Below are 13056 nucleotides of genomic sequence, written 5' to 3'. Positions count from 1 at the left end.
TTCTTCTGTTGGTTTCGGAATTATGTAGCAGTCAGTTAGCTTATTCCTTCCCTGTTGTACAATTCCAGCAGTGAGTGTGTGTTAACTCAAACTCATTCCTTGTTTGGAAGCCAATAGTCTCATAGACCTATTAAACATACCAGATCTAGTGAAATCTATTAGAACAGGTGTGTACTCTGAATATGGAGCGGTAATTATATCTATTTTTCGGTACTTTGTTCCCATAATGTTCGGCAGGTAATACTAAATCTTCTGCTTTCAAAGTCTCCAACCTGTCATGTTATGTCACTGTCTTGACGTACGGTACAGCGTTCATGCCGTAATTTTTCATATAAACTTATGGACTGTGAGCTGTCTCTCCATACTCCTTGCTCGGTTGCTACATAAATTGATGCACCAGTGATGTCTGTTTTTACTCCTAACTTCCCTTCTCCGCAATTACAGAAAAAAGACTTCTTCTAGCTTTTTACTGGTGGGTAACGTTCCCATTATAGCCAACATGTTCCCACGTTGAATGGCTATGCTTATGCGTTGAATCAGGAAACTTTTTGCTCGATTATCTCCTGATTTAATTGATAGACGGTGGCCGATTGCTTTTGTAAATTTGACGCTTCCTTCTTCCCAAGAACCGCTAAACTCAATTGCTATTGCGACAAAGCAATAGTTATCGAGTAGATTGCTATATTTATTCCTTTCTTTCTTTTGCTCTTGGAGCAGCTAGGAGTCCAGCTTGTACTGATGCATATTGTAGGTTGGAGGGGGGCATAGGTGTCTGAGCATGTGAAGTCCCAAATCACCTTTCCTTTCTTCCAAGGTACTAATGTCATACCATCGGGTCTTTTTCCGTTAGATCGGCTGCATCCAATCGGTTCCCTAACTCTGGGAGCCCTGCTGATATTAGTGCTCTTAATATTATATCATTTACACTTGAATTTCGTGGGTGTCTCCCTGCGCTGCTTTTGCACGACAAAGGTGTTACAAATGGGGCAGTGGTGTGGTTCACATATATCTGCTCCCAACCGTAGTGCTACTGATACTCAGAAGCTCTCATTGGATAGATGTAGACCCAAAGATGGTGAAGGTAGAGCTTGAAGCCATGATCCGTTTTCTGGGGACATGACCGCTAAAATTCTGGCCTTATCTTCAATGTTATTTGTAGTGTCTGCAATAAAGAAGCTGCATGGCAATTAACGATGGGCTCGTCCCAAGCTGACTGATTCTTACGATTTTCGAGAGCCGGAGGGTCTAATCCAACTAAATTTGTCCATTTAGCTATGCAGTCCATCACATCTGGATTGATGATTTCGTCGTTATTCCATTGAAGAAGAGAACTAACTATGTGACTTGCACCTTAGAAAGACTCTAAAAAAGACGGAATAGCCATATCTGTGGCGCGACGGATTCCAAGACCTCCATTTTTGACTGGTAAAGAAGCTTGTATCCAATAGTTGTTATTAAGAGAACAATTGAGGATGGATTCCAGACCAGTTTTAAGAGTATCGTCATACTTTTCCAATAGGGCATCTTCCTTCCAAGATAGAGAGCATCGGAGGAAATACAATAATCTCGGCATTCCAAATGAAGCCCTTAATAGATAAAAAGGAGAATGGGCTGAAAACTTGGAAAGTCGTGACAAAAAATTTCTAGTTTGGAGGTTTTGTCTAGTAACATTTTGCTACGTCCCTCTGTTGAGATAGCTGAACCTAAAAGCTCTGCATTAGTTGGTGTAAGGAGCTGAATACCAGGTGCTGATTTATTAAAGATATCATAGAGGTTCTTAATTTGTTCTTCTGTAGCACCGAGGAATCCTACTTCGCATTTGGAGCAATTTAGCGATAAGCCAATTGATGATGCATGTGTACAAATGTTGTCTAATGTTTGTAGTGTTACGTCTGTATTTCCAGCTATTGTTCCATCATCCAAATACCAGACATTCAGGTCTGCGTTTATATTATGAAGAATTGGTTGGATAGTCATAGCAAACAGCGCTCGACCTAACGGATCACCTTGTTGGACACCTCGCTGTGATACAATAGTGTTATCTCCTATATATAGGTTGCTTGGTTGAGAATAGCATTGAGACATGTACGAAAAATGTGATGAAAATTGTTTTTAACAGATAGCAACATGGAATCTAGATTTAATTCATTGAAGGCATTTCTGAAATCGATTTTTAAAAATGCTTTCACTTGGTTGTGCGAAGTAGAATAATATGTGCGGGGTACATGTACTGCGGCTTCCGCCCCAAATGGGACGCACGACTCCTAGTTGGTGTGGATATAGTATGTTGATTAGTGATTCGCGCATCTTGTAGCATATTATTTTGGCCGACAATCGTCTCCAAATATTGCCCATGGCTATTAGCCGAATGCCTCCACTTTTTTTTTTTTTCTTAAGAGCAAGTAACGACGCACCGAAGAATATCGGTTTCAATGTTGTAGCTACATTTCCCGATATAATGAGGTGTAACAGTTCTCTGAGAACATTGATAAACTGATCTCTAGCTTCATAATCGTGTGATAGAACTAAATCTTTTAGAATTCAAGCTCTGAGGCTAGCCATTCCACCGGCGGATCCAGAAGGAAAAGATGTAATTGTTTTCAATAATTCTGTTGATGATACTTTAGTTGCTGATGCTGAAGCCTCTGGAGGTTCAGGGATGGCTAATAAATGTGAGTGAGGTGGATGTTTTGTTCTGAGTGCTTCTAACAATGAATTATTTGGAGTTGCTATCGAGTCTTCGGGTGTTAATAGTCTTACTGCTCCTCTACATCACCGTCCGATAGTTTATTTTCAATGTTCTTGCTGTGGAATGATGCGGATTTTGACAAATCACGAACTTTGTATAATTTAATGAATTCGGCTGACAAAGCTTCTCGATGATTATCAAACCAGTTTCGTAGTCTTTGCTTCACTCATATGGTGAGGTTGGTAACTGTTTCGGCATATGGAGGAATACAGAGAACCACATAAGGGACGATTAAAAGATCTAGCCAAGCATCAAAACTATTAGTATTCGTGACCTTTTGTAGAACTTCACTTAAGGAGTGAGCCATAGCTGGTCTGGCGCCTCGGGGAACTCGTCGGAGTGTAAGAGTGTGGGACTTTAAAAAAAATTAATAGTTCGCCTATTTTAGCTGTTGAGTCCGTTGAATTTTCATCAATCGCTACGTGTGTTAATATATTTGAAATATAAGTAATGGCATTTTTCGCATTGGAAGAAGATAAATTTTTCTTGAGTGATTCGCGGTAGCGTCTACTAGTATATATTGTCTCTTCGTTTACAGTTTTTGTTCCCAGGGTATGTTCGCCGACTAACTCGTCATATTAATTTTATCTTCTGTTAAAATTTCTAAATCCCACTAATACTACTACGAGCTTCTTTATTCGACTACAGAACCTAGCTTGACGCTTTACAACTTCTTTTCTATTCTTTAATTTTTCATTTCTTTGTACTTCTCTTTTTTTTCTGATGGTGCATTTATCGAAAGTATTTATAGTGTAGCATTTTTTGAGTTGTGTGATAATGTTTTTATTATTTCCTGGTTTGTTACAGATGTATTTATTTATTACATATGTAAACAATTTAAAATAATAGAATCAAGAGTAAGTTAAAAAAAGAAATGGAGACTAAGGTGACGTGAGGATATTTTGAACAATTAAAACCAGACACAGATAAGATAATGTATGTCTTCGTATCTCTTTCTGAAGGATTGAAACAGTCTGAAACTATGCCAAAGGTGTGGTCGAATGTGCTACTGTGATAGTCTCTTCCTAGAACATGTGGACTGTTCCTAGAACATGTGGACTGAAAATATGGATGATATCTGCAAATTAAAGAAAAATTTTTGAACGACTCTTAAAATACTTGAGAAGGCATGAGAATTGTGGTCAAGCGTCTTGAATAAAACTAAATTGCCACATTGCGTTCACTTCCATGTTTTCTTTAGATAGTTTTTGTGACAATTTTAATGTTTCTCCAGTGAGAATTTATTTTTTCTTTCTGCACAGATCCAGTCTAGGGGGAGGAGCGTAGCTGAACTTCAGGTTTCTGGTGTCAGGGCATCCTATACTAAAAAACCATTTGATACAAGTGTGACTCTAAGCGTTCACAGCTTACTTTTGGTAGATGCTTTGCAGACTTTTGGGCCAGATTTTGAATTATTGGTTGCTAGTCACAAACATGTTAGGTGAGTTGTTAGTTATATTTAATGAATGCTGTATACATTAAAGAGAAGACATTAATATACTCTCGAGTTTACTGTTTCATAAGAAATATTTTTTTCAAAACAATAGAATACAAATAAAGGAATTATTTCTTGTAAGAAAGATAAGCTCGATACGTTATAAATATTTCTTCTTGTTTATTTCTTAAGTTTAGTCAAGTGAGGTTTCTGACAAGTGCGATTTAAATATTTCTTTTGGATTTAATAAGCGTATTATTTTTAATTTCCTTACCACATGTCTCCGTTAAAACGTGCAGTAGTTATAGTTGAGAAGTAGTTAAAGATGAAAGGTTGAAACAGAAAGTTATATAAGAAAATGTCATAGGAGCACTTAAGAAAGTGCTCTAGTTCCTCCGCAGGACTTCCATATATGGAGCCGTGGGAGTTCACCAGAAAACTGCTGTTGAAAAGAGTTTTCCGGGTAAAGCATCTTTCGTCGCAAATTCTTACAGAGTAACATAAAATTCACTTTTAAATGGTAATGATTTCGTAAACGGCGCCTCACACAAAAAACCTTCAGCTGTAAAGTAGTTGGTGTTTTCATCACCTCTTCAACAATGTGTCAAGTTTCATACCTTGCATATAAAATTTTCGGGTGATATTGGAGTTCTTCCACTCCCTGTGGATCAAGCAGAGCACTCCATTAGATGCGTTATCTGAGAACTTCTTATCGTACTTTTTGTTTCATCTCTTTATCACCAGCCGTTGGTGACGTACAAGCACTGAATGTTAGTAGTATAGTCCTGTGTAGTACTACCCGAGTCAGCAAAAATTTTTTGGATGGCCCGGGTGCCATGACCTAGGGTCTGGAACAGACTGAATGTCCTAGGGGTACATACATTGGCCCACCCATACATTTTCGGGGGGTGCATAGGACCACCCCGTTAAATTTCGGAAATTGTCAAAAGTGTCAAATCGGCGATGAATTTCAGTAGGTTTAATTTTTTTCGTTTTTAAAGATTCAATCACTACCTGCTGTTTCAATCACTGGCACTTTTGACTTGACATTCAGTAACATTTCACTTTACGGGTTACTCATACAGAATGATGAGCAGAATTCCGGGAACTTTGTTTTGTGTATAGTGGGGAAATATTGCTACCAGACGGCAATGGATGTTGTGAGAAAAAGAAAGTTAGCACTAATTGTCAAGTATGAAATATTACGTTCTAAAATTGCTCGGCCTAAAGCGCATTTATAACTCTTAATACACAATGTAGTGTACTTGTTTAATCGAGTTAACGAGTTTCTCGAATATACTGTAAAGACAGATGATATTAAAAAAAAAACTTTCAAACATTCTAAAATAAATTCAAATACTGTTTGAATTTCGTCAGTTTCTCTTCTGTAAAACACACTTAAATTATTTTAAACTCGAAAGGTCTAAATGAAGAATACAGGTTATCAGAGCGGGAATTTCGTTAAATACAAGGTAACCAAGGCGTTTCTGCTGTCCCTAATCATGCACTCATGGAGAGAAACGAAATGACGCATGTGCCTGCCAAGTGATCGATTATTAGTCTGACCATCAACTTCAATAATACAGGCACGTTGCGCACATACAGTGGTCATAACTCGGTCAGTATCTATGAGAAATGGAGATATCGAAGCAATTTGTTCGTGTGAGATTGTTGTATGACTTTAAAGTGGGCCTGTTAGTTGCTGCATCAATTTGCCACATATGCTAGGCATTTGGGGAGAATGCGGTGAACGAATACACCGCCAGGCATTGCTTCCAGAAGTTCTGTTCAAGAGATGTGAGCCTTTCGGATGAAACTCGCAGTGGATGATCACATGTGTTGGATAACGAGGCTCTGAAAGCAGCCATCAAAGAAGACAGTGGTCTAACGTGTGATGAACGAGTAGAAAGATTACTTCAGACTGCCCCTACATGTGACAGGGAAGTCACACAAGTTAAGCAAGTGTGTTAAGCACTTTGTCGGCTGCCAACAAGAAACAATAAGTGACAGCCTGTTTGTCCTTGCTCACTCGGAACCGAACACACCCATCTTTGATCGCTTGCTCACTGGTGACGAAAAGTGGGTCCTCTATGGCACTCCCAAGCGTACCAGACATTGGTTGTCACCACGTGACTCTGTTCCTCACACTTCAAAACCACCTCTTGATTCACGAAAAGCTATGCTCTGTGTTACGTGAAATTGTCGGCAAGTGATGCATTACGAGCTCCATCCACCTGGTCAAACCATAACTGTTGACCTATACCATTAGCACAATGTATTGCGGCAGAAGAAGCCGACATTGGTGAATCGCAAAAGTGTGCTTTTCCTGCATGACAGTCTCAAGCCACATGTTGCAAAGAGGACCCAAAAGACCCTCCAGCAACTTGGCTGGAAGACAGTGCTATGCTTCATATTCAGCAGATTTTGCGCCAAAAGATTACTGTGTTTCATTCCCTTGACAACCACCTCCGTGGGAGATCCTTCGCAAATGAGCTAGATCTGCGGAATGCACTCGTGGACTTCTTTGCATCCACGACCGCCCGAGTTTTATCATCGAGTATTGTCCAGCTGTAGGAACTAGTGTAGTCGAAGTCGGTTTTTGAAAAAAACGAAAACCGGTTTTTGAAAAAGGTAAAATTTCATAAAACCGAAATGTCGGTTTTGAAAACCGCTTTTGTGGTTTCGGTTTTGAAAACCACTTTTGCGGTTTCGGTTTCGAAAACCGCACTTGCGGTTTCCGCAAATGTCACAAAAATTCGACAGCACTAATATCAAGTAACGACGAGAAAACAGCAAAGAATCTTTCCCCACTTCGGCTCACAGTTGCCAGATGGAGGGAAATTTCCCTCGGCGTAGGAAAAAATGTTCAAAATTTGCAGAAGGAAAAGAAGGTATTTTTTTCTTAAAATGTCTTAAAGTGCAGGGAAATTCTTGTTGAATATACTTTTACAATTGTCACAATAAAAAAATAAGTTGCAGTTTCTCACAAAGAGGCACGGCTGTCGTTACTGGAAAGTAAAAAAATACAGAAATGAAATGAAATGAAATCTTTAAGTTTTACGTCCCACGGTTATGCCGGTTAGGCTAAAGGAGACGGTGATGATGAGAGATGAGTGAAATGGTGGAATGAAGAAAGTGGGAGGAAACGGGAGAACCCCGAGAAAACCCACGAGCTAAAAAAATACAGAATAAAACATGATTGGTATTTCCTTCATGTATAAACTATTGCAGGTGTCTGGGACTTGCGATAAGAAACCAGTCAACACATGCAAAACCACAACATTTACATTTATCGGAGTGACAACAAATCAACAATAAAATTGTATATTGCGATCTAGATTTTCTTTCTTTCTTTCTTTTCTTTCTTTTTTTTTTAAGAAAGGGAGATGGTGCTTTTTTGTTAACAAAAAAAAGAGTGGCACTACTATTTTAAAAACAAGGGGAAAGAGTAGTAATAATAAGATCTCAGTCTAAGTGGATGAGATTTCAAATTGAATTTCATGAGTTGCATGTATAGTGATCATAAATAGGGATATACCTTATTTTTAACTTTATTAACTTTGGGTTGCCATATTACCCGATTTTAGCGGGTACCACCCGATTTTCAGGTTCAATATTCGTCCCCCGCTTAAACTTATCTTAATCACGAAAAACCATCCGCTTTTTGGGATTGAAGAAATATCGAAGACGACTTAGTTGATAAAGTGTTGGTATATTTAACGTAAACCGCTACACCTCTGACAATCTCAATCGCGATTGAGTTAAATTTGGACTCGCGCTCAGGATCAGGCTGTGGACTGACTGAGCAGTGCGCGTGTGCAGGGCCATTTGCTAATAAGAGATCTGCTCTAATGCACAATTGTTTTCTTTGTGTAGTTCATGTGTTTTTAATGTAAAGTATTGGAGGTTCTATACGAATGAATATTCGTTTGTAGATGTTGTGACAAACATACTTGAATTATTCATGCTTTCATAAGCTACAAGAATGCCGAACGACAATTTCAAGTGTAACTTTAAAGACTCTTATAGAAGCAAATTTACGTTTGTTAGCCAGGGCAGAACTCAGTTTGAAGCAAAATGTACACTCTGGAAAACTCAGTTTCGTTTGAAAAGTAGGCTGCAGGAAAGTCAACCCACCTGATTTTTATATATTTTTTAAATTAGACCACGAGGAACACGAATCTGAAGGAATTTTGACATTCTTCCGAATTTCGGAACTCGAGATATTCGAATATAAAGTGACCACGGAAGCAAACTGGACCCCACCTGATTTTTATATATTTTGTAAACTAGACCACGAGGAACACGAATCTGAAGGAATTTTCACATTTCCGAATTTCGGAACTCGAGATATTAAAACTTAAAGTTTAATATAGATGCTATGTATCTATGAAAAAAAAATCTCTATACGAAACATATTATGTCTTGTGAGATATATAAAGGTAACCAAGAAAGTTCTGTCGCTTTTTATGGAGGTCTGTGTTCAATTGGCCCTCACACCGTGAGTTGAATGCGAATGGATATAAGACGAAGGTCATTTGTTGGTGTGGTTATGAATGAATAAGGAACCTCCACAGAGCGTCATAAGGGTACGAGCGCTGTACGAGTTCAAACTTGGGTCAAACGCCACTGCAGCGGGGCGGAAGATATCTCAGGCCTTTCGTAAGGGGATCGTGATTACGCAGACAGAGCAAGGATGGTTTAGCAAGTTTAAGGACGGTGACGAAACACTCACGAAAGACGCACCACGTTCCGGAAGACCAACATATGTACAAAATGAAGATCTTTAAGTAGCAATTGAGGTGATTAGTGGCCAGACATGTGAGGAACCGGGACTACAATTCAGTGTGAGTGGAGAAAGCATTCGGCAGCACCTCCATCAACTTGGGAAGCACTACAAGTTGGGTCTATGGGTCCCACATGATTTGACTCCGGGCCAGAAGGCTACGCGAGCAGACATTTGTGTTTCTTTGCTGTCTCGTCTGAGGAAGGAGCCATTTCTGGACAGGATGTTGATATGTGATGAGAAGTGGATCCTGTACGAAGCTCAACGACGTCGTCATCATTGGTTAAAATCCCATGAACCGGCTCCAAAACAGCTGAAAGCAGCAATGCAGCAGAAGGTCCTCCTGTGTGTTTGGTGGACTGCTCGCGACATAGTGCATCGGGAACTGCTACCGGTTGGTCAGAGCAGAACATCAATGCAATTGTGTACTGTCAGCAGTTGAGCCATGTTCAAGAAAAACTCAAAACTCTGGAGCCAGCACTTCTGAATCGCTAAGGGGTTTTACGCTAAGGGGTTGTTACGGGACAACGTTAAGCCCCACATAGCTTGAATGACCCGGAACACCATCCTACGCCTTGGATGGGAAACACTATTGTAAACCCGCCATACTAGCTGGAGACTTTGTACCGTCCGATTATCACTTGTTCCATTCCTTGGACACACACCTTAGAGGATTCCAGTTCAACTCCGTGGTAGAGGTGCAAAATGCACTTGATACCTTCTTCGCTCCACGGCAAACCAAGTTCTACCGCGAAGGAATCCATTCCCATCCCGAACGTTGGCAGAAGGTCGTTGATACTGATGGGTACTATCTTTTGATCTTCCAGGTACGTCTTAGGTGACATATCGATGCTCTAAGATGATAGGTCATAAAGCGACAGAACTTTCTTCGTTACTTTTATACATACTATATAAAACTACTGTATGAGTTCTAGTATCTCGAGTTCGGGAATTCGGAATGTCAAAATTCATTCAGATTAGTGCTCATTTTGGTTTAGTTTACAAAATATATAAAAATCATATGGGGTCCTTTTTGCTTCCGTGGCCACTTTATGTTCGAATATCTCGAGTTCCGAAATTCGAAATGTAAAAATTCCTCCAGATTTGTTTTCCTCGTGGTCTTGTTTACAAATATATGAAAATCAGGTGGGATTCAGTTTGCTTCCGTGGTCACTTTATGTTCGAATGTCTCGAGTTCCGACATCCGAAATGTCAAAATTCCTTCAGATTCGTGTTCCTCGTAGTCTAATTTACTAAATATATGAAAATCAGGTGGGGTCCAATTTGCCTCTCTACAGCCGAAAATTACATTGGAAGTGTCATCAAAGAAATAATTATTAAAAAAAAAAAAAAAAAAAAAAAAAAAAAAAAAAAAAAAGCGAAGGATCCCAGGTCAGTATTGTAACACACAACTTCACATCAGTACTTACTGTTTAGAACCCACCACTTTTCTGATTTTAAAATATGGCAACCCTAATTTAGCTGTGGCTTGTATAACCAACGAACTAACCATTTCACACAGTGCTGCACATATTACCATAATAGTCTTGGAGCAAATAAAAAAAGTTAAAAAACACATATAAATCAATACAATTGTCTCAATTGATAGATGCTTTCACAATTGTTAATAGGTGTAATTAAAAACAGCAAAGATTGTTTCTGCTTTGAAAGGGACAAACATGGTTTCGCTTATAAAACCCAAACACGGTTTCGGGCGGCTTTCGCTTTCGAAGAGCTTTTGCGGTTTCCGTTTGGAAATCCGCTTTTGCGGTTTCGGTTTCGAAAATCGCATTTGCGGTTTCGGTTTTGAAAACAGTTTTTGCGGTTTCGGTTTTGAAAACCGCTTTTGCGGTTTCACTTTCCTAAACCGCATTTGCAGTTTTCGCTTTTCAGAAAGCCGGTTTTGTCATAAACCGAAAACCGCAAATGTCTCAAAAATTCGACAGCACTAGTAGGAACGTTGGCAAAAGATGTTGGATACTGATGGAGATTACTTCGAAACCTAAAGGTACGTACCTTCCACTGTATTGCTCTTCGTTTATCTCTGCTCTACAGCGGGAAGAACCTTTTGGTTAACTTGTTTCATGTGCGATATGAGATTATTTACATTGCGAAAAGTTAGATTTGAACTGTTGCGTTTAGCAAATTTGATAATTTAACATATTAGTTTAAATAACACAACTCTCGTGTGCTTTCACAGTTTTAACGTTCATACCATTGTCGGATGATAACAAAAAATTCAAAAATAAATGCATTGATTTAGTTGCCTACTAATTAGAAATATATAAAACTTCGTTCCAGCATGGATAGTGTAAGTGGAAGTTTGAGAGATAGTGAACCAACTTCGCCCACTTCACCTGGATCTCCTGATCATAGCCAGAAGCCTGTGAAGCCGACTTCCCCTATAGCACTTACTCAAGCATTGTCTAATCTACAAGTAGAAAATATATCATTTGGAAGAGGTATGGCTCGCCAATAACTTATTACAAATATAAGCTAAATAGTGTGGAGGTGCTCAGTTGTTAAGAAAAAATGTATTTTCTTATTTTGGACTATACTTACTTTAGACAAAAGTTTTGGTACACATGTCGGTAGTACGCTCAAGCAAATCTGAGCATGGGCATGTTTTGTACATAGATTTACTGGCTGTGTTTAAGTATACGAATGACAGGTAGAGATCAGCGTATTTACCCGGCTATAAACCGACTTTCTTTCTTTCTTTCTTTCTTTGGGCAAACGTTTCCCGTCGGCTTCGAAACGCAGCCTGTAAAATAAGCGATAGCTTTTATGGACACAATAAAGAAAGAGTAAATAATAATAATAATAATAATAAATAAAATTTAAAAAAAAAAAAAAAAGATGAATGACCAGACGCCGCCGTAAGTACGGTTTGTCATTGTGTAAACCCAATGTCGCCAAATCAAGGAATTTTCTTGTAGCTGTTTTTGTTTTTATCAAGAAAGAAATCCACATTTTATACTACACATGTTGGGTTTAGCAGATATTTGAAATTTTCCAAGCAGGAAAATAAATTTCTTTATATGAAAAGCATATAAATATAGTAAAATTCATTTGCATTCCTTGTGCTTTATATGCTTCAGTAATAAATTATAATCAGTTTGTACTTTAATTACAATGATTGTCAATTGTTATTCAATATGTTATTATATTGTTTATTTTAATAATATGTAGGTTGAAAAAATAGCCATGCAGTTTCAAAGAACATCTTGACCTGCACAAGTCTTGTGTTTCATTCTATCCGAAGCTTAATCATGATATTCTAAAATTTTATATCGTCACATCTAAATTCGAGTTTAATACAATGATTACTATTTGACAAATACTGCATCTACCATATAATTCGCGTGTTCTCCTTATGCCAGGTTAAAGTGTTCTATCTGAGGTAAAAGATTCTTCAAGCTTATGGGAAGAAGGGAAGGAACTCAAAATACTGACAGCATTGCCTTTTTGTATGGCTATGCTTATACGTTGCAGTAAAAATTGATAGCTTCTCGTGTCTCCTATTTTTGCTGTCAGACTTGCTCCTAGTTCCTTCAAAAATCAATTGCTTCTTTGCTAAAGACACCTGTTGTTCCAGTAGCAAAGGGTATAAAATGATGGTATTCTTTAAGTTTAGAGTATTTTGAGTGTTTGCGTGAACAAGCCGCTTCCGCTGCACTTCCTGCTTTTATACTTGTGGATTGTAGATAAGATGGAGCAAACGTATCCACACATGTGACATCCCAGACTAATCTTAGACCCTTTTTCCACGGAATTAATGTTATTCCGTCTGGCCGTTTACCATCGTTCCTGAATATTCCTGGAGGTTCTAATATACTCGGAAAGTCGATGCTTGCAAGAGTTCTTTTGATTATGTTGTTTAATTCGCTATGACGTGCAAATCTTCCTCCACTTTTGTTGCAGCTCAAAGCATGAAGACCTTTCTTGTCCATCTTGTTGTTGCAGGTGCAAATAAATTCATGGCAAATATTCAGGCCTAAGCGCAATCCTATGCAGATTTTGAAAAAGTTGTCATTTAAGAATGTCCTTATGTTTATAGATGGTGTTGACTGTAGCCATGCTCCT

At 38.6% G+C, this 13056-nt stretch overlaps 1 protein-coding gene across 6 annotated transcripts in view; it reads left to right on the top strand.

Annotated features, from left to right (window-relative positions):
- Vps13D (vacuolar protein sorting 13D) overlaps nt 1-13056 on the top strand; it is a 571041-nt gene that overhangs the window by 169105 nt on the left and 388880 nt on the right. For all 6 annotated transcript variants that reach the window (XM_081740126.1, XM_081740128.1, XM_081740131.1 and 3 more), the window contains exons 15-16: nt 4012-4190; nt 11272-11432. In XM_081740126.1, the coding sequence (XP_081596252.1) occupies nt 4012-4190; nt 11272-11432 (340 nt within the window). The remainder of the gene's footprint in view (nt 1-4011; nt 4191-11271; nt 11433-13056) is intronic.

The sequence above is a fragment of the Thermobia domestica genome, chromosome 15 (assembly GCF_964235325.1).
Source record: "Thermobia domestica chromosome 15, izTheDome1.hap1.1, whole genome shotgun sequence".
Lineage (NCBI taxonomy): Eukaryota > Metazoa > Arthropoda > Insecta > Zygentoma > Lepismatidae > Thermobia > Thermobia domestica.
The sequence above is the reverse complement of the archived record's forward strand: the minus strand, read 5'-3'. Positions and strand labels throughout refer to the sequence as shown.